This window comes from Rissa tridactyla, chromosome 1 (assembly GCF_028500815.1).
Source record: "Rissa tridactyla isolate bRisTri1 chromosome 1, bRisTri1.patW.cur.20221130, whole genome shotgun sequence".
Lineage (NCBI taxonomy): Eukaryota > Metazoa > Chordata > Aves > Charadriiformes > Laridae > Rissa > Rissa tridactyla.
In genome coordinates, this window is record NC_071466.1 from 40,392,404 (window position 1) to 40,415,662 (window position 23,259).

A 23,259-nucleotide genomic window follows, 5' to 3' on the forward strand; every position below is an offset into this window, starting at 1 on the left:
GAGGAAACTGCAAAAATATAGCTCAATAATCTTCCATGTTACATTAAAAATATTTTAAACCAGGCTAACCAATGGGGAATATCTAAAGTTAGCTTTGATACAAACTGTCACTGCAGTTTAAAGCAGGTTTGACCTTCTGTCTTTTCTAAAGATGTCTGCCCTCTTTTTGTATTTATATTACCAATAAATACATACAGATCCATACAGAAACAGTGCTTTAGGACAACAATTTTTTTAAAGGGATAAACTTTTCCCTTAAGGTCTTTGTAGGCCCAACATTAAAATTAACCAAGGAATAAACAGGGCTTCGTATGGTCTTTATACAAAGTATTTCCACAGTCAGTAAAGTTTCTTTGGAATTCTCCAAACTAATATCTGTTTTGATGCACTGATGGAACTCAGAGTAGATTATCCAGAGTTAAGAGTTCAAAGGCAATTAAATATTTCTGGGCATTGAAAGGAGAAAGATTGAATTGGTTTTTTTAATACACTGAACAAAAACATAACAGGGAGTCTTTATTCAAACAACAATCAATTCCTATCATCATAGCACAGTGTCACCAAAGATGAGGAAAACTATACTTCAGATACATAGTCTAAAAAGAAAAAAAAAAAAAAAAATTAAATACTGAGTATAAAAATATTGCAGAAATATTCATTAAAAACTATTTGTTCTAAAAAAAAACCCAACATTTCTTCTAAATTGTAAAAAAAAAAAAAAAAAAAAAATTACCTGCCCATAGTGGTCTGAAGTTTAAAAATTACGTGATATTGAAAGAAGTGAAAGTAACTAAAAAGAAAAGTTAACTCTAAAGAGGAAAAAACGTTGAAGGTAGAAGTTTCCTATCCAAAGGTAAGCCTAATTCTAGAAATAACGCAGATACACTACTACTCTGTTAGCAAAAAAACCAACCAATACAGTCCTAAATCTTTTTTGGTCAAAAGGCAGGGGTTTTGGTCTGGTTAGTTTTGTTACTTTTTAAGGTGGGAGAGAAGAAGAAGAGGAGGGAAAAGATAAACAAAAATTAATTAGGACAGCACAGAAGCTATTGAAGATATAATTCACAGTTCTCATTCCTACGACTACATCCCCCAGCATGAGAGGCATGAAGAGTCTTTTCTCATAAACTTGAATTTAAAGCAATGACATGTTTGCATATATTTCAGCTTTTATGTCTTATGCCTCCTACCACCAGAGACTTGAACATCTATAAAGCAGTGTACTTTATTCTGCCAGTTTGCATTCTCTACAAGACAAAACCAGGAAGGCAACTGAAACAAAATCTTAACGCCAGAACTGAAACACAGTGAAAAGTAAACCATGGTCAACACGTGAACATGAGTTACCACGAAACTGCTCTTCAGTAGCGTTTTACATTTACCAGTCTGAAGATTCTCAGGGAGCCTTGGCAGAAACTCTATTATGGCTCCCTTCTACTGTAATAGAGTATAAAACTGTCTTACGGTAGTGTTTTCTTCCACTGCTCTGCTCCATCACAAAGCTCTGTGGCTTCAGAAATTCGGCAGCCAAGCTCTACTGACCAGCTCTAGTAGTTTATGACGTGCAAAGCAAGTTACTGTATCTACACAATAACAGTGGCGACAGCATCTGCACGGGGAAAAGTTTTCTCAATAATCACTTGGCAGACAATATATGTGAGTGAATGATTAAGTTCACATGGGACTTTAAATATAAAAGAGTGATGCCTGCAGTGCCAAAGAGATCCAAGCTGTGCTTTTCTATTACTAGTAGTACAAGAAAACACAACTGTTTATTTCAAAGGTGGTACTGTCAGAGCAATATTCAAATCCCATAGGGATTTAATATCTAACGAATATTTTTAAACACAGCCACATTAAAGAAATTACTTGAAAGCAAGCAACTGACACAGGACATATGTAAAGTTTTCTTCAATGCCCATTATCTGTATGAAAGACAAAAGGAAAGGAGATGCGTGCAGCAGCAGGACCAAGACTAAAGGAAAGAATTGTCTCTTAAGGCTGTGTGCTAAAAAGCTCCTCTGCACACAAACAAAAGAGCACAGAAAGACAATGGTGGGTGTTGGAACCCAAATAATACTTTTACCTGTCTCTTAGCAAAGTCATCACAGGAGCTATTAGCCCACCAAAGGCTTATCTCTCCAAGCCCAGATGAACATAGAGGCACAACAGCAGGCGGGAGGAACACAAGTTAACGATTCAGAGGAAGGGACATACTGTCCAGGCTCCTCCCAAGGGTATCCCAGCAAAGCCGCTGCCCTGTGGTCCAGGTCTGACACCCTCCCCTTGAGTCAACAGGATCAGAACAGACCACCTATCAGGCGCAGGGGTGTTACTGCTTAGGGATATAAGACACGTTATGGGATGAAGAGGAAAAACATTTTTGGATTCTGCAAGGCTTCTTTTGCAATGTTTCAGGGAAATAAGGAAAAAGGATGCATCTCTGATTTGGAGAGGTACAAGCATTGGAACTTGGCCACTAACAAAGGACAACAAAAAAAAGTTTTTATAAATACATCAACAAAAAGAGAGCCAGAGAGAATCTCCATCCCTTACTGGATGCTGGGGGGAAAGTTGCAACCAATGATGAGGAGAAGGCTGAGATACTTAATGCCTACTTTGCCTCCTTCTTCAATACTCAGACCAGCATCCCCAGGGTGTTCAGCCTCCTGAGCTGGAAGATAAGGATGGAGAGCAGAACAACCCACCCATAATCCAGGAAGAAGTAGTCAATGATCTGCTTCTGCACCTAGATGCACATAAGTCTATGGGGCCAGATGAGATTCACCCAAGAGTACTCAGGGAGCTGGCGGGAGAGTTCACCAAGCCTCTCTCCATCATTTATCAACAATCCTGGTCAACAGGGCAGGTGCCACATGACCGGAGGGTGGCTAATGTGACGCCCATCTACAAGAAGGGTCAGAAGGAGGATCTGGGGAACTACAGGCCTGTCAGCCTGACCTCGGCACCAGGAAAGATCATGGAGAGGATCATCTTGAGTGAGCCCTCACGGCAAGTGCAGGGCAGCCAAGGGATCAGGGCCAGCCAGCATGGGTTTAGGAAAGGAAGGTCCTGCTTAACCAACCTGATCTCTTTCTATGACCATGTGACCCACCTTCTGGATGCGGGGAAGGCTGTGGACGTTGTCTGTCTGGACTTTGGTAAGGCCTTTGACACCGTCCCCCACAGCATTCTCCTGGAGAAGCTGGCGAATCATGGCATAGACAAGTGTACTCTCCGCTGGGTTAAAAACTGGCTGGATGGCCATGCCCAGAGAGTTGTGATTAATGGGGTGAAATCCTCTTGGCGGCCGGTCACCAGTGGTGTCCCTCAGGGCTCAGTTTTGGGGACAGTTTTTTTTAATATCTTTATCAATTATCTGGATGAGGGGATCGAGTGCACCCTCAGTGAGTTTGCAGACGACCCCAAACTAGGTGGGAGTGTTGATCTGCTTGAGGGTAGGAAGGCTCTACAGAGGGATCTGGACAGGCTGGATTGATGGGCCAAGGCCAGCTGTATGAGGTTTAATAAGGCCAAGTGCCGGGTCCTGCATTTCGGTCACAACAACCCCAAGCAACGCTACAGGCTTGGGGAAGAGTGGCTGGAAAGCCGCTCAGCAGAAAACGACCTGGGGGTGCTGGTGGACAGCCAGCTTCACATGAGGCAGCAGTGTGCCCAGGTGGCCAAGAAGGCCAACAGCATTCTGGCTTGCATCAGGAATAGCGTGGCCAGCAGGAGCAGGGAAGTGATGGGGCCTCTGTACTCGGCACTGGTGAGGCCTCACCTTGAGTACTGTGTTCAGTTCTGGGCCCCTCTGTACAAGAGGGACATTGAAGTGCTGGAGTGTGTCCAGAGGAGAGCTACCAGGCTGGTGAGGGGTCTGGAGACCAGGTCATATGAGGAGAGGCTGAGGGAGCTGGGCATGTTTAGCTTGGAGAAGAGGAGGCTGAGGGGAGACCTCATTGCCCTCTACAACTACCTGAAAGGAGGCTGGAGAGAGGTGGGTGTTGGCCTCTTCTCCCAGGTGAATAAGGACAGGACCAGAGGAAATGTTCTGAAGTTGCGGCAGGGGAGGTTTAGATTAGATATGAGGAAGAATTACTTTCCTGAAAGAGTGGTCAGGCACTGGAACAGCCTGCCCAGGGAGGTGGCTGAGTCACCATCCCTAGAGGCGTTTAAGAAATGTCTAGATGTGGCACTTCAGGGCATGCTCTAGTGGCAGAGATTGTAGGGGGTTTTTTTGTGTGCATATGGTTGGACTCGATGATCTCAAAGGTCCTTTCCAATCATGAAGATTCTATAAGCATGGGAAAATGATAAGATAAGGGGATAAATAGGGCTAGTTGTGTCTAAACAGTTTGCTAGTTAGTACTCTTGTCTGGCCATACCCCATACATAAACAGCACAGTATGTCCTATCTTATTAAATTTTATTTCCAAATATTTTCCTGGGTGAGATGCTCTACTTTGTGTGCACATGTGGTATGGAGGCCCATGTGTAAGCAACGAGATCAAACTATGTGTCAGAGGGACCACAGACCAGCAGCTGGAGAGACCAGAGTGAGTGAACTTAAGTACCAGCAACTTGAGTAGGACCTCAGTTGTGTGCATGGTGCCAGCAACCAGAATGAGTGAGAGTGGTGAGTGAATGATCACTAGCACTTACGAAGCCAGTGAAAGGGCGAAGTGGCCAGAGAACAAGGGAATATGTATCTGTAAGGGAAGGGGACCGAAGGAGCTGGCTAGAAGAGGGATAAGAGAAGTTCTGGAGAGCTGCCAGAGAGACCATAGGCTCAGGGGTATATGGGGGCATGCCAGTTGGGAAATCCACCTCTGTCCGTGTCTAAGGAGTAGACATTGGGGGAGTTCAACTTCTACAGGAGTGAGGAGAATCCTGGCCAACTGATGGAGATTTTTGTCTATGTGTACACATCTGAGTTTCTAAAGAAAAGGCCACAAGGGGAGTTGCTTATTAGAGCGACCAGGGGAGCCCCACCAGCTGCCCAAGACCTCTGTATGTGTACGTGCCCACGTACGTGGGCATGTGCGTGTCTGTCCATGAGTGAGGTCTATATCAACAACCGGAGTGAGCCTGCAACCTCAGGGTCTCATGTGAGCCAGGTGCCAGACACAGGGAAGTCTGGGATATGGGGGCCAGACCAGGTAGTGAGCTTGTGAACCCGCCTACTGGAGAGATTCACATTGGAGATGTTTCCCACTAATGGATCCTCATCAGCCAAAGAGGGTAACAGGATGATACCCATGGTGCTGTCTAGGTGGCCTGCCATGCATATACATACATGTTACATGCATGTGTTTGTGCAGGTGCCTCAGCCTCGCTACTGGATGGGCCTGGAGGACATGGAGCTATAGCAGCCTCACCTCTGGTGGGTTACAGAATTCATTTTCCCCCCTTACATTTTCCTTCCCTCACAGAAGGAAAGATTTATTTTTAACACAACAGAGCTCACGCATTCATAGCCACCTTGCCAATAAGATCAGATATTCTTAGCATAGGAACAATTTTTGCTACTTACGTTACTAGAATCATTCATAGACCCTCAAGATCATCTAGTTCAAACAGGCTTAAAACCCACAAACTTGCTATCAAGCATTATACATTGATCTCCTTCACTGTTTGAAACAATTAACCGTATCCTAGACATTCTGAAAATATATAGAAAGCTATGATACGTAGTACTAAGGAAAGAGATAAAATGACAAGCCTAGATAAGCAGCATTCACCCCCTCAGAGTTGATTTCGGACTGACTGTGAATTGAGTATCAGAATTTGAACCACTGATAGTGAGAAAAATAGCTGTAAGATCCAAAACGAAGCAACTATCACAGGATAAATGGTGAAGTTTTATTTGGTTCTTATTTCATAGGCTATTATTCCACTGAGAGCCTATGAAATAAGAAAGTGGTTTTATGCACACACCACGGACCTGAAAATCAAAGTTACAAAGAGATCCACAATAAAAACTTTCTGGCTTGTCACACTTTCCAATCAGTTCCCTAGAAAGCACATCTATTTGTGCTCTCATTTTGATCTTAGTGGAGACTTCTTATATACCGTTCTCTGTAAGACTATATTGTCTATTGAACTTACACACTTGATAACACAGGAATTAATGGTATAGTTATTGCTAGACTAACTTCCGGCTCAACACCTTATCAAGAAATCACCTCTTAACAGAGCCGCTATGCATGCAGGAATGAAAGGTATTACTTCCCTGCTGTCCTGCCTCCCTCATTCCTTCACCCTCACCCCCTGCCCCAATTAGCACATCAGATCATCTATTGCTATATTAAGAAATTCCTCAAAAATAAAATCCAACACATGCACGTGTAACCACATTCATGATCACTAAAAGAATTCCCTAGTTCTGCCAGTGCTTCACTCTGCCCTTGATTCAAGGCCTTTCTCAGGAACAGAGGACAGCCGGTCAGAGGAGAATGGGACATCCACAGAAAAACCTGATGGCATCAGCTACTACCAAGGGAACAAGACTTGCTAAGGGAATTCTCATAGGACTATCCAACTTTGAGGCTGTTAACAACTGGAGGTCAGGTTTAACACAAAACTGACATATGCAGGATGCCTTCTCAGACAATAAATTCAATATCATTCTTATAAACACAGATAGTCTATTAAAAAGCAGATTTTTAATTGCTTTATACTGTTGAATTTGAACTAAATGTAAAAAGCCAAATACCACAATAAATTCTCAATCATATTTTACTTCAGGTTATTGTTGTAACTCTTAAAACTGTGGTGCTTACACTCAAGTTTCCAGTTAACTGAGCAATTTAGGTTGAAGGTGATTAACCATTTGCCAATGATAACTCCTAGAATAACATAAACAGGAGAAAAAAAAGTTATTTTCTGAGGAATGCCACTAACACCTCTGCTTTGTGAATGTTCTGGAAACCAGCAAATGAAGCTGAATCAACTAGCATGGCTGGTCTTATTTACGAACGCAGAGAGGAAGTGGGTAGGGAATAAGGGAAATGATTCAGCAGCAGAGATTACCTACATCGAGGACAGAAACATTACATAATCTGGGTCTTACCTTTCTTCACCATATCCAGACTGAAGCCCTCAGACCCAAACAGGCAATGGAACAATAAGCTCAACACCAGAAAAAAAATAATAAATACTAGGAGTTTCTGTAGAACAACTTCCAACAGTGTTTAATGAGACTTTTACTGACATAATTTGGACTATGAATGTTGATACTAATGCAACTTAACAACAGCTGTTTGTTGTATACAGATTAGATTCTTAAAATGAGACTAAAAATGTATTTTTGACTTTGCTTATAAAGTATGTTTCCTACTGCCCGTATTTGGAGTAAAAGCTTGCATGCAACATCTTGTAGGTCTCCGTAGTTAAAAGTTACCATGCACACTCTCCACATACCTAGACAAGAGGATTTTATCTAAAAAGGGATGCTAACCATACTTAAAGTATATGGATCTAATCCAATGTCTTATCACTGCATGAGCAACATAAATTTTAAGTACACAAACATTACGAACATAAGCTATATTTCTTTATAAACACTGTTTAGACTGTATTTACTGCAGTGATTGCACCCCAGCATGTAGAAGAAAATAGCATCTGTACCAAAGTAGAAGGTAGCAGATGGAAGAATTACTTAGGTTTATGCAGGATATGAAAGTGGGCCCGTCATAACCAACAGCAAAAGGAGTTTACAGTTGAAACATTACCTGAATTTGTGAAAAAAAATCTTAGAATAATTCACAGAATAGCTATCCTTTTTCAAGGTAAGCAGTAGTACAGTACAGTGGCTTTGCCACGGAAGATACACTTCATGATATGCTGTAAAAGAAACAAAAGACTGAAGTTCCTTCATCCACCATAGCCTTTGATTCCTTGACTTTTCCTTTCTTTTTCATTCTTGGAGACAGTGCTTATCATATTAGACATGACGTGCATCGGTCTGGACCCAAGCTAACATACCGACTCAACAGCTGCACAATACCATGTGGATTTGAGGTTTCTGGCACTAGCTCTGTGATCCCTGCACTTTGATTTAGCACAACAAACAGTGATGCCTGGAACATGTAAAGCATATAAATCAAGTCATGCAAACTCCTCCCACATTAAGGTTGAAGCCATCAGATTTGATGCCCTTAAAACAAGAATCACTACTGTATCTCTTCATATTCCATTTCTCGATCTGTACAAAGCTCATCAATCTACACCAATTTCATAAGACAGAAATGGTAAAATACTATCCTCTGTCACAGCCCTTTGGGATGGTAATGTTCCTAGAGAAGAAAATTAACCTAAAGTCTCCACATCAAAAAGGTACAAAGTAACGACTGGCTTGGATCTTCGTTTTCTTCACCACATGAACTGCAAACCTTCCCCACAAGACAAGTTTATGGAGTATATAATACTACAGGATGTCACTGTATTACAGGAAAATCTTTATTCTAAGACAATAGGCAATCAGTACCAGCGAAAAGTCCTGACTACATGAAATGTGTTGTTTGCCATAAATGAGGTAGCACTACTTCTGATACCTCATCATGAGGAGAAAGGACAACCGAGAACTTTTCTGGTTTAGCTTAAACTGCATTACTAGAAGTACCGAAGTCGTCCTTCTTCCCCTTCCCAGTCCCATTCTTATGAAAAAATACACATATGGACTATCAAGACACTGATGATGATCACTAGGCAGAACTTATTAGCAGAGTTCTGATATGAAATATACAGGTACACAATCTTCATTTCCTGTCTGAGGACATGAAGAGCACTGGTTATAGCTTTGCTCTTTCTCTAGGTGTCCTTCTCACTCTGCCTTATAGATCTGTAGGACAAAAAGTACTGCCACCCTCAATTTTCAAGTTCACACGTTTTTGCCCACTATTTATATATTCAGTAAACCCAATTTCACATCTGAAAAGCATGCTCAAGTACTACAGCATAGCTCAGTCTCCCAGACATTTTGCCAGCCCATTCTAGTCACAGTAGCCAACAGCTCAATCATGAAAGTATGCTGTAACACCCTGATGTAGACAACGAAGGAAGGAGAACACAAAGTTGCACAAATCCTATGTCTTCATTTGAAATAATTATTATTCTTAGTGGATGGGGAACACACAGGAGAATATGGGTTGCATCAATATATTTCAGTATCTTTGGAAGTAAAAGCAAATCACTATTTTCCCCTCACTTCACCTAAGATCAAAGAAGTTATTTCCAGTGATTCCGAGTCAAAGACCTCTTAACATCTTTTTCTTTCTCGAAGCTCCACAAGATCAAAAAAATTATATTCTTTCTTTGACAGTCAAATTGCTCTACTAGATTAACTTCTTACTATATGAGAAATTCCACTGGTAGCAGTAGAGCTTTTAGTAAGAGAAAAACTTGCATAAACCAAAATACAAGGAATCCCTTTCATTACATGACTTCTTATTCCTAATTCGCTCAATCTCCTAGAGATGATCTTACCTTTCTTGAGAGCAAATCATTTAACTAACGGCAGAAAATGAAAACTTAGAGTTTAGGCCTGTGCACAGTCACATCTTGAACACATAGAACATATTTCACTCTGAATCCTGTATAAAGCCTTTCTTATCTTTACAGCAATTGCTATGAAATCAGTCAACATAAATTTGTTGCAAGGAATTTTAGTATACATTTCAATTTTGTCTACATAAGATAGACAAAAGATTTTTAAGAAAATTCTGTTAATAAGCAGGCTTTTTAATCTTCACGAGCCTTACAAACCATTTGTTGGAATGTGGAGCACTTGAGATAGAAAACAGGCTTGCTTCCACAGTGATCTTGCAGGTAGATAATTTCTCAGATACCTACTTGCCATTCCTCTGTGGAATAAGATTCCTATCTTCATAGTTTGTAAACAAATAAGATAAAAGCAGCATGTGTTGATTATGTAAAAAATAAGGTGTTTCTGAACTTTTTTTGTCAGTAGAAGTAGACAATTCATCAGCATCTCAGGAATAATCCAATACAAATCAAATATTGAAAGACAGTCTGCATTTTGGACTCTCAAAATGTTGCTAACTTACCTAAATTTAAAAGAAAAGTTCCTGGCTACCATTATACAGCACTCTATTTGTAAGAAACAGACTGGGAATAATAAAATATAAATATTTCATAAAGCATAATGCAGCAGAGAGCAAGATAACATGCAAATGATTGCCCACAAGAAGAAGCATAATATATTTCATTGAAAGCTATAAAATCAAGCAATCTTAAACCTTCAATTTCTTAATCTTCTATTACTACAGTTTTCCCCCTTGTCACAAAATGAATTTGGAGAAAATACCTTTGCCAGTTTTTGTGCTTGGCATAAAATGTCAAAAACACTCTGGTCTGAGCAACACTTAAGTTTCCTAGGACTCAGATACTTATTATTAGCTGTTTCCAAGATCAGACACAGAAAGACTAAACCAACAGAAAACTCAGAGACAAAAAGTGTCAGCTGGAAAAACATACCCATTCCAAGACGAAGTTGCAAGTGAACAAAATGCCCACCTTTAAAAGTGCATGCCACTGCAATGTTTGAGGGTGGGGGGTTTCCGGTTCTTTTTTGTTTTGTTGGTTGGGTTTTTTGGGGTTTTTTTTTTTTACTGTTAGCCTTTCACTAAACTGCTGTCATTTCCTTCTAAAAAAATATATATGAAATATATAGACAATTTGGTACGGCTTTGCAGGTGAAGTTTCTTTAGTCTGTGAAGGGGCCTACAGTATGCTCTGAGAAATTTAAGGAGTGGGGAAGATGATTTCTTACTACTGAGCTATCAGGCTCTGTCCTTATTCCAACAAACACAATAAACATGATGACTTATGGTGGCTACCATTACAAGTTAGACAAGTCCAATAGGCTAAGGAAAGGAGAAGTGTAATAAGGCAGCAAGATAGCCTCTTCAAACAGCAAGATCTGGTGCATCCAGACTATGGTGCATCCAGTCTGGTGCATCCAGACTATAACCCTTACATGACGCTACCAAAATTAAGTTCTGGTTACCAAAAAATTCTTTTACTTTGAGAGAACTATGAACATTTCTTCAGCTCTCTGAGATAAAGCACAAGTTTATAGGATCAAGATTGTATTATCAACCCATTGGTTGATTTCTTAACAACCATTTCCAGCCAATGAAAGTCTGCTAAAGAAAGAGCAGGTGATTTAAATCAGTTCAGGAATGATAGGTGGAGGCAATACTAACTTTGCACACCTTATCAACAATAACCAGACCATTGGATCCTAACGTAGAAAACAGCAGCGTTTCTCAGCACAAGCATGTTACATGTTGTTCAGCATAAAACTCTCTACACTTACGCTCTCAGTTATACACAGAAGTACTTCAGCAAGAACTCTGTATAGCACTCAAGTCATAACAGCTGATTTTCAGATGCCTACAGAATGTTACCTCCCAGGTAAAATCAAAGACTTTGTAGAGTGATCCACTTTAAGAAAAACTATGCTTACCTACAAAAGAACAGTACAGACAATGACATAGGTAACTTCAACAGCAAGAAAGAAGTCTGCTTTGTGATACAGAACCTCTCATCTGCTAGTGAAGAGACAGATGAAGTTTGAGAAACACAGTGTTAGCATGACAGTGAATATACCTAACATCATGTGAAGCAAGCATTAATGAGTTTTACAAACAACTGTTAGTTTGTTAGACATGGTATTTTACGCTAGCCATGCAACCTAAGTAACTTTAATATTAAACATGCAATCACAGATATCTTAACTATACCACATGTAAACTGGCACAATTACAAATGTTAAGCTCATTTACCTGTGATTAAAGCATACTTCATAGCCATCCATAGATTTTTGCTATTTGCACTATGTTGCAGATAATTAACAGTTCAGTGAGTTCGCCAATTAACTCCACAATTAAGACAGTTTATTGTATCAATAAGGTTATTTCTATTGCATCAGCAATACGGTTATTAGCTTAGCAAAGCCAAAGCAAAACTTAAGTTGTCTTACCACATCATCTGTCAGTGTCTTGATATTTAAGTGCTGTAAATCAAACAGGAAACCAGTCATGTCACAATTGTGCAGTTAAAAAAACAACAAAAAACCCAAACAAAAAGAAGCAAGTGTCTGTTATAGTTACTGTTATTCAAAACAAGATGCAAGTTAAACGGTATTGAATCACAGCACTTGAAATGAAGCAATAATTTCTTGGCAAATTGGCTTAAAGTGCACAGCAGGTTATACAGGGAATACAGTGTAGATTTAAAAAAAAAAAAAACAAACTAAACCTGTAATCTGATCCTTCAAGAGTATAATACCAGAAGAATATAAACCGAACACATCTTGAAACAAGTTGTGTTTTATTATATATTTTATAGCTAAATATACTACAATAGAAGACCTGCTGATAATTCAGCTGCTAGAATTGTGTCTTCTCAAAATGCCTGTGGGGACACCACCAAGAAATCGGTCCAGAGATTTTAAACTCAATAGAAGAAGAAGATGGAGTTCCTTCAACAGTTCAAAACTATCTGCCAAGCTGCAACACTCAAACAACTAAGTCTGTTGACTACTCTCAAGCAATGCCTACATAGCAAGCAGAACATGAAGTTATGAGTGGAAACTGAAATAAGCATTTATTAGCAGTAACATCTAAAAATCTATAGAAGATCCCTCGTTGCTGTGTGAAACAACAGTTCCTGAACCAGCTGTTTTGCTCTCCACTGCACACTGACAAACACAGTAAGTGCGAGGATGCACAGCTCTTGCACAAAACCAAAGACGAGCACTGAAAAACATTGCTGACTAGTGAGTCAGTGTTGCAGGGTTCCCATTTATAGTTTTTTTATGAAGAGGCTGAGAACAGACTTGGCAGGGAAGCGGGAAGAATGTGAAGTCACATACTTAGTGAAATACACTCTTAACCTATTCTTAGACTCCCGTCACTGCCTACTATACAAAGCTCAGCAGCAGCTAAAGCAACTGTTAACGGCTATATTAAAATTAAACAGATTTGGAAATCCTTGCTTTGTCTTCACCAAGTCAATAATACGTAGGCATCATTACTTGTGACTTCTTCTCTGGCTCTTCCCTCAGAATTGAAGAATAGTTGGTGTTAAGTTAAATGTTATCCCACGATAACTCTACTCTGAGTATTGTCAAGAAGCTGAAGAAGGATCTGATGAACGGCTATGAAGTTAAAAAAAAAAAAAAAAAAACAAGTGAAGTTCGAGGAAACACTCAGTAACACAGCAGAAGTTCTACCATCAATAATAAAAAAAATTGGAGCAATGAACTTTTATGACAAACCCATTCCATGTTCTAACAGATGAGGATTTCTAAAAAATGAAAACAACGAAGTGAAAATATTTCAATCCAGTCAGGAGAATGAAGATCCATATCCCAGTCTTCCCATTGGTGTTCTCCTGCTGCAGGGACAGATCAGACTTTTGTGCCACGCACTGCTATGGAGCTGGGTTTTATGACTTGTTCTTCCTATTCTGCTAAATAGCTATAAAGACAGCACGAGCATTAATTTCTGTCATTTGCAAGAGCTCACGACTTTACATTTATCAAGTTGTTGATATAATCTCTCTATTCTTAAGTGATCAAAACTGCAGGAGAAAACACTTAACATATGGTTTTACACTGCAACTTGGCAGCAAAGAACATAAAAATTATTCCTTTTTCATACACGTGGCTTAAATCACTAAGCCTTAAGCAATGCAGAGATACCATTGTGAAGCTCCTCCAACATCCATGGAATCAAGGCAATATTTTTCAGCTTCAGGTTTCGTTCTTTGAAAAAGTGAAAAGTTAATGGGATAGTTCAAGCCAGTGTTGTGCCTTTCAATTAAGCTGTGAAATTCAGCAATGGAATTTACTATGGTAAAGGGTGAAGAGTTCCCCATTTTGTATGTCGTAACACCTCACTGACCCAGGGCATCTGACTAATTAGTGAAAAGAGACTACCATGCAAGCAGTTAAGGACACCATAATGGTATAAGAAACTCAATATATAGATAAGAGTCTCCTAAATCTTCAGCTTACTAGCTACCTACAATACAGGGTTCTAAACATACCAATATGAGACCTCTTTCAGATAATAGTCTGGTTCAAAAGTAACTGCTACAAGGAAATGCACCTACTTAACCAGCACCCATGTGTCAACACTGGTGACATTGTATTTGGAGATTTCTTTATAAAGAAGAAGCAACCCCCTGCAAACTACAACATAATGTTCAGATCTTTTAGCACTTTAAGATTAAAGGGCTGAATGATTTGCAGTAAGACATCTCAAAAGATTTATTCTGTGAATTTCATGTTATAATACTTCTCAGCCAGAGGAGCTGGTTAAAACATGAGAACTGGAGCAATCTTTTTCCCTTCTCCCTCACCAAATCCTTCTCTTCTGGCAAGGCTGTACAAAGTAAAACCAGGTGTCAACTTTTCTGGTGTCCCATAGCATTCAACAATAGAGAGATGTGAAACATTACATGTGGTCTTAACAACAACAAACAAAAAATCTTGCAAAAATCTTGCTACACTGGATTAGTGTCATTAAATTTAGAGGAGTGCTGTGACTCAAGAAACAGGGTATATTTTTATTCTTGCCAGGCCAAACAAAACAAGCACATTTCTAATCAGGGGAAAAAAAAAAAACAGGCTATAGTTAGGTAGAGGTTGGAGTGCTTTGTTATCACAGGAACTTATTTTTATTTTCAGGCCTGGATATATCAGTTCACAGAAGACAGACATGTTCTGCTCAAATGAATAGGTTGCTTTAAACATAGGCCTGCAAGTAAATAAATCTGGCTGAAGTAATATTCCTGTAATATTCAGTTACTGCTAAAAACATGATATAAACTTACAGAATACTGCTTTGCAATGGATAAAAATACTACTATGCTATTCTGTACCTTCCATGAACTACTCCAGAATAATAAAATTATTGCTTTTGAGAACATAGGAACTATGTACAAGTATTCCTCTAGTGTGTTTATCATGTAGAAAACATACACAAAATTGAAAAATAAATTAATGATATTTTAAGTACATTGACATCCTGTTTTCTAGTTGAAGAGATACAAAACCATGAGGTGATTAAGGAGTTAATTAGGATGCTTTAGAAGTCCAGATTTATCGGTAGCACCTACAGTTGGAAAAGCAAAAGTATCACCACTGCTATATAAAGCCATTTATAAACAACTAACATTTTGAAATTACATTTTCCAGGGCAACCTAGTTTTCAGTCTGGGACATGGAGGAAGAGGTCATTTTGTTTAGCAATTAAGCAGAAGCAGTTCAGTTAAAGCTAAGTCACAATGAAAAAAGAGGTATATAGATGTATCATTCATGAAGAAAGTGAGCCATCTGACATCGAATTACCCCTATTGAAGATTATGTCCCTCAGGCATACCAGTAAACAACTGGACACAGGATATACACATACATTCAGTGTACGGTACAGTGTTCTTGACAAGCTGTCAAAAGGCCCGATCTCAAAGTATTGAGGATAATGACAGCCTTAGAAACCAAAAGATACAATACATTCACAACACACACACAGCAACAAGACAACTACTCACAGAACAGAAAAAGAGCACTGTGTATCTTGAAAAGGTCATATATGACAAAGCCATGTGTGATGCAACTTCTGCACCACCCAGCTAGGAAAAGTAAGCCAAATACTATTTGGCTTCATATATATTCACTGTAAAAAAAGAACAAACTAAAGAGAATGATGTTATGTTGCATACCTGAACAGCAGCACATACTGAAAGCTACTCTGCAAGACAGAGTTTAGCAAGTTGAGTTATTGTCTATGTAATTACTCCAGTCAACTCTGGGTAGAGACAGTGAAGTGAAGCAAAGAAACAAGAAATGCCACTTAATTGGATCAACAGTACTAGTTTGATCTTTTGTGTCATTACATTTATTTCTCTATCTTTGCATATGCATATTTATAAACAAAATTTTATCTAAGTGCACTACAAGCAGTCCAGGCAAACCAGAACGCAGGAGAATGCCATCTTCTCACACAGGACTCCAGTCTCATGTCTTCAGGTTTTTTTTTTCCACCAGCACTACACCTCAGTGTGGCCTGGAAAGGAAGAATACCCTAGTACAATATAGGGTATAGTCTGTATCACCTAAAAGTTTGGGCACTCTACCAAGAGGGGCAGCATCTCCACGCTCCACGAGTACTCTTTTCAGTATTGCATAAGCACAAAGTGATATTGCTCATCTGAGTGAAAACAGCATGTTTGGTGCTTGAACTCATGTAACGCCTTGCAGGAATGGACATTGTTACTATGCTAGAGAAGCAGACAAAGCCTGATTTCTTGATCAGAAGTGGAACTAGAAGACAAGCACCCAGCAACACACCTCTGCCATTACCAGAGGAGTTTTAGGCATGCAAAGTAACAGGATCTCGGGCAGCTAAACAAGAATTTCAACATGTACGCCTTCCACTACACTGAAGTACTACAATTTACAAAAAATGAAAAATCCTGCAGCCTAGTATCTAAATCCTTTTTGGATCTTCATTTTTGCCTTCCTTGCAGAAGAAAATAAAGAAAACTACATATAACCCACCTACGCCCCTATCCCCAAAACCACCACACCATGTATAGCTTCTTTGATACATTAAGAGGAGCTTAGAGTCTACATATAGCTATGAGAAACGAATCAAAAAAAAAAAAGGAAAAAAAATGAGCATTTAAGCAAGATGCAATGAGTTTTAGAACTGGCCAACTTAACGCTGAATGCTGAAACTAGATAAACAAAAACTAAGGATGTACATATAATCACACAATCCCCTCTGTACCTTTTTAAATTAGAAAGTGAGAAAGAACTCACCACACACTGCCATTAATTCTATCACCAAAAAAATTTGACACTAGCTGTTTTATCCCCAAAGGCTATTCTCCAGCAGAAACACAACCAGAAGACTGAAGCAGGGATTGCAAGGAAACCTGTAGACTCAGAGAGATGTAAATTGGATGATTACAGTGGATGCTATTACTTTAGGATCTCCTTTGTCACAATGTTCCCTCAGTAATTTTGCTACCTCAATCTGTAAGAGCAATTTAGAAACTGCTGTATAACCCCACAGCATTTCCTATTTTTAATTTCCAATATACTACTTCAGCATTTATTTAATGGCTTTATCACACACACACTGTTGCTTGGCAAGCAGTCTGAAAAGCAATCAGGGGCAAAATTATCTTAACATGACAGTTTTTACGCAGTGATACTCTTTAGACATTGACGAGTTAAACTCAAAATTGGTGCTTACAGGTAAGATTATATAATAAAGTGCTAGAACACAGCACTAAAATTTAATATCATAAACCACAGTGTTAATTCATGCCAACAAAAATAACAGCATGAAGAATTTACAATTTTACAAAGCTGCAATAAAGTGTTTTAGGTAACATCTGTTCAGCAATCATTTCTTTAAAAGACTAATTTAGATTCAAGGTCTTACACTGCAGCAATAATTCAGTCACTTCATAATTAAAGATATTGACACAGATCGGTCTTACCTTTCTACTCTATGCCAGAGAAATGGAAGTGCTTTTGCTCTTAACTACATCTTTCTTTGATTTACAGACACTGTTATATGCAAGTGTTAATTTGTCTGTTTTAACAGATTGGTGCAAACAAGAAAGCCTTCTTGACTCACATAAATTTCATAAAGAACTTAATCAAAAACATAACCTGAAAGTCACTGAAGACAGGTCAATGGTATACTGAAGTTAATAGAAACACCTCTAACGAGCTAGCAACTGAAGTTTATCTTTTGAGGACTAGTGTTTACAAGATGTAGTCCCAATAAAGCACAACTGGAAGTCACATAATCTAGCACTCACTTTTATGATTTCCAAACATTTCTACGGAAAAAAAAAAAAAACATGAAGGAGAGGAAGTGGCAAGCAACTTTTTATCCCACTCTGCCACCAGATAGCAAAAGTTTCCTGCTCAGTCAACACATACACAGAAAACAAGTATAATCTCTACCATCCTTCAATTCATTTCCTTTTTTTACCAAGCCCTAACCCTCAAGGGTGAATGTAAGAGCTTTCAATAAGCTGAAGTACCACAGAATACCTTTTACCATCAGTCTTCCAAAACCTTGGACCTGCTGAACAACATCAAGCTGCTATGGGCCTCAAAATTAACCATCACTGCTTAAAAAAAAAATTTTTAACAATTCTGTAAAAGAACAGACAGAACTGAGGACTTGCAACTCATTCACTTCTTCCGAGAAGCTAGTTTATTCGAAAAGGCAGTACTTCAAGATGACATTTGATTGGAATCAACCACTGTAACTGTTTAGCCCAAATACTCTTTCTCCCCCTCTAAATGAAGTGTCTTTAAAAAGAGAGATTTTGCTCCTGCTAAACAAGAGTTTTCTTTGGAAAAAAAAAAAAAAAAAAAGGAGCTACATGTTAATGATGTCAACTTTGTCAACCAGCAATCCAATTTCACCTCAAGGTCTGTCAGGGAATCAAATTTTTTTTCAGATTAGCATATCTGCTGTGACAGATCAATACATTGCATTGATTAGAAGGGTCCAACCTGGAACATATTTTCAAGCCTTTTGCACCGAGGAAAATTAGACTAATATAATCTGGATGACTTGAGTTCACTGAATCTAACAGCCAATTTCATCCACATTTGACAAGCGCACAGGAGTTCAGAAACATAATTCAAGTGACATGGAGAAGCATGACACTCTAAGTAGTCCAAACACAAAAAAGGCTACAGCCTGTATCTAAGAGTGGATTGCAGCAAATTCAAAGGGGTGAAGGAAGTTTTATGTATTCTGACACGAAACAAATTTAATTAATAAAAGTATATTGAAGATGTATTATAGGAAGAGTTAGACCTCAACAAGTCAACATAGACAGACTAGAATAGAATTGCGTAGGTTGGAAAGGACCTTTAAGATCAAGTCCAACCGTTAACCTAACACTACCAAGTCCACCACTAAACCATGTCCCTAAGCGCCACACGTACACATCATGTAAATACCTCCAGGGATGGTGACTCAACCACTTCCCTGAGCAGCCTGTTCCAATGCCTAACAACCCTTTCCATGAGGAAATTTTTCCTATATCAAATCTAAATCTGCTCTGGCGCAACTTGAGGCCATTTCCTCTTGTCCTATCATTGGTTACTTAGGAGAAGAGACTCACACCCACCTCACTACAACCTCCTTTCAGGTAGTTGTAGAGATCAATAAGGTCTCCCCTCAGCCTCCTTTTCTCCAGGCTAAACAACCACAGTTTCCTCAGCAGCTCCTTGTAAGACTTGCTCTCTAGACCCCTCACCAGCTTCATTGCCCTTCTCTGAACACACTCTGCAATCTGAATGTCTTTCTTGTGGTGAGGGGCCCAAAACCGAACATACTATTCAAGGTGCGGCCTCACCAGTGCCAAGTACAGGGGGATGATCACTTCCCTCGTCCTGCTGGCCACACTATTTCTGATACTGGCCAGGATGCTGTTGGCCTTCTTGGTCACCTGGGCACACTGCTGGCTCATATTCAGCCGGCTGTTGACAAACACCCACAGGTCCTTTCCCTGCCAGGCAGCTCTCCAGCCACTCCTCCCCAAGCTTGTAACACTGCATGGGGTTGTTGTGACTCAAGTGCAGGACCTGGCACTTGGCCCTATTAAAGCTTATACCATTGGCCTTGGCCCATCGATCCAGCCTGTCCAGATCCCTCTGCAGATTCTTCCTACCCTCAAGCAGATCAACACTCCCACCCAACTTGGTGTCAACTGCAAATTTACTGAGGGTGCACTCAATTCATGCACTCAAACCACCACCCCCCATTTGGGGGACGAGATATACCACCTCCCCTCCAAAAAAACAAACCAATCTTGTAAGACAACAGGAAGTAGATAGAAAGGAGAGTTTACCAATTTTAGATTTAATAGCTGACATAAATGTTCTGTATTGCAATACCTTAGGGCAGGAATTTATGAAGCAATAGAAATAGAAGTGTATCTCATAGCACCCTTCAAATGAACTACCCCAATCAAAGAAGCTGGTTGATCACTACAACTATTAAAGTAATTCTACCTGTACCACTGTGTACATAGTTACAGAAGCTACAGCAGCTCCTTAGGTTTTGTGGCATGGAGCAGCCTGCAGCTCTTTGGTAACTGTTAAATTCCACAGATCACATTTGTAAACTACACCACTCACAGCAGTTTACAGGAAGACAAAGTCCCAAACTCTATTCTAGAAATAGTCACCTCTGTCTCTTCTTAAGGTCATGCATTGAGCTAATGGCATACCTAGAACACAATCCAGGTTTGGAGAACTGTCATTCTTCCATCACCTCTCAACACCCCAGGGGCAAGGTCTTTGCTTTAAGAGATTACTTAAAGACGAAAAACAGGACTACCGTCTAAGGTCAAATGCTTTTGAAAGTCGCAGTTTGACAAGGCATTCTTATGAGCTAAGGATATTCTCAGTCATCCCTACTCAAAGAGTTTCAGAACCTGGACAGGAGGAACAGGCACAGGACAAAATAAAATAGGGAAAGAAAAAAAAAAAAACACAAACAAACCACACACCCACATGATCATCACGTACCCTACAAAGCTAAGTCAGATACCCAAACTCAACTCCCTTTATTTTCGGTAGCTGGGTCAAAAAACCAACACTGACCTCAAAAAGACAGTCAGCAGATGCTCACATCTGCACATGCTCAAAACCACCCTTGCCTAGCCTGGGAAGTCTAGACATATGTCAAACAAGCTCATCTCCACCAAAGAGAATGCCTTCTTTCACTAAAAAGCCAATCAGACTTCATCTAAGAAAAAAATCTCAATGGCTTGTATCACATATCTGGCAGGGTTATACACCCTATAAATTACTGTATTTCTATTTTAACACATGGTTAGGAAAAAAGTGAACACTATGACAACACCCTATTTCTGTTTTAACACATGGTTAGGGAAAAAAGTGAAAATTATTGCAATATCCTATTTGCATAAGAATTTAGCAGTTAAAGTAAAGTAAACAATAGTAAGTAAAACCTCTTGACTCGGTGCTCTTGTCAGTCTCAAACACACACAAATCCATGTCTCCCACTCACCAGAGGAGTAATCCAACCATCAAGTCATATACCAGTAACGCTACCCAACCTTTTAGACTGGGCAGACTGTAAAAGTTTTACTTAGGGACCCTATACTAAAGCATGTCCAGCCATGTCACCTGCATGACTAAAATGCATGCACCTCCAGTAGATACCTGGCCAGTTATGAAAACAGGCAAACATCTCTTGTTCACGGTTTCATATATGCCCATTCTTAACATGCAAAAACAGGCAAGTCTGAACTACTTGGTTGAAACAGCAATCTGTGCAGCCACAATATGAAAAGGATTTCAGGAAATAGGAATGCCAGGAGCAAGTTGTGACCTTCCAGAATAGGTCTGGCTAGCCTACAGTTTGATATTGCTTATTGGCTAACTTCAACTAGCTGCATATGAAGTATGGTACACCTTTCTGAACCTGTGCCCATGTGCCAGACACTCAACTCCTGAACAGAGCACAAAGAGGCCTTAGAATCAAGAATCTACTGTATGTTATTTGTATCTGTTCTGTAAGCTGTAATACCGCTCAGAGCAGGTGGGCTCAGAACAATCTAATCAAAGACTAACATATGCATCACCTAAATATGAGCATGGGATGCATCTGCTCTGCAGGCGGTGGATACAAGACCTGTAGAACGTATATTTGTCACAGCTTTAATACTTGCAAATTTCATAATGCCCAAACAATATTCCTGTGTTTTATAGTTAGAGCACATCTTATGGACACGTTGTGGACAACTGTGGACAGTTGTTAGCCGTTTCAAGATCCCCAATTTCTTGGTGTGCTAGCCAAAATTTTGTAAAAGCAGGGCTAGGGAGTATAACTTTACTACGCCCCTAAAATTCAAAACTCAGATTTTCACTATGCAGTCTACATCACTAAAATAAATAAATGAACCGATCTAGTTCTAATAAAAGTAACAGCCTTTAAGAGCCAAGGTCTGTTCTGCTCCCCCTACACCTATAGCTATCAACCAGCGAGTTAAGAAAACAGAGCTTTATGATGAAGAGGGGAGACCTGAAGACGTGCTGCAAAATAAAGCCGGGTCCTCTCAGGCCGGCGAGCAAGAGGCGAGCCGGAGCGGGCGGGCTCACACCTTGAAGCCCACTTGAAATCGACGACGCCGTTTGGCAGTCCGTCTATTCCTACCCGTGCCCCCCAGCTCTCAGGGGGACTCCAGGGCAGTGACCGGCCCCAAGGGGGAGGCCAGGCCCGCCGCACGGTCGGGCCCGCTCGGCCCAGAGCCTGCAGGGAGACACCCCGCTGGGCCGGGCAGGGCCGCCGAGGGGCTCACGCCTCAGGCCGCCCCCGCGGGGCTGGGGGGGCGGCTTGGGATCGACTCGTACTTACGAATTTGGGCTTCCTGCCGTCCGCCGGCTCCTCGGGGCCGCCGCCGCTCCAGGCCCCCGGCGGGACCTTCCGACGGAGCCCCTTGTTCTCCCGCCCGCCGCGAGCCGGCGGCGAGGACGGAGCGCGGTAAGGCGGCCCCGGCCGCCGCTGCTCCATGACCGCGGCCGGGAGGGGAGATGATGAGGGGAGATGAGGGGAGACGGCTGCCCGGGATAGGGCCCAGGCCCGGCGGCCCTGCCCGAGCTGGGCGCCTGCGATTAGCACGGCTTAGCTGGGCTCGGCAGGGTAGGGAAGGAAGAGGGCGGGGGGGGGGGGGGGTGCTCAGGGCTAAAGCCGCCACCGCCTCAAGGCGACAAGGGATTTAGCCAGGAGCGTCTAATCCCGGCACCGCCGCCCTCCACGCCCGGCGGCCGCCCCAAGCCGCGGCACCGCCGACACCCAGAGCGGGGGGGGGGGGGTGGGGAGGGAAGGAAAAGGGGGCACGGGCGCGCGCTGCCAACGGCCGCTCGCCGGCGCCTTGTCAGAGCCCAGGAAACCTCCCGCCGTCCGAATCGTCCCGCCACCGTCGGGTCCCGCCCCCGGCCTCCCCGCCTCTAGCCAATCCATGCCGGCAAGGAGGGGAACGCCGTTTTCCGATTGGCTGGCCGCCTGCCAATCTCCGGTGAATCAGCTGGCCTCCGGAAAGCGCCGGCGGGCCGCTGCACCTGGTGTTGTGCCTCCGGACTACGTGTCCCGGGGAGCAGCGCGGCCACCGCCTGCGGAGGGAGACGGGGCTGCGCGGAGGGAT

The 23,259-nt window shown here is 41.2% G+C and overlaps 1 protein-coding gene across 2 annotated transcripts in view; it reads right to left on the reverse strand.

Moving 5' to 3' along the window:
* Nucleotides 1-22,700, reverse strand: part of DIAPH3 (diaphanous related formin 3) — a 245,282-nt gene extending 222,582 nt beyond the window's left edge. The window contains exons 1-2 of one of the 2 annotated variants that reach the window (XM_054208736.1): nt 22,473-22,700; nt 12,011-12,043 (exon numbers count right to left, since the gene is read on the reverse strand). In XM_054208736.1, the coding sequence (XP_054064711.1) occupies nt 12,011-12,043; nt 22,473-22,628 (189 nt within the window). In that variant the 5' untranslated portion in view covers nt 22,629-22,700. The remainder of the gene's footprint in view (nt 1-12,010; nt 12,044-22,472) is intronic. The other variant, XM_054208726.1, reaches the window with a different exon arrangement.
* Between the last annotated feature and the right edge of the window lie 559 nt (nt 22,701-23,259).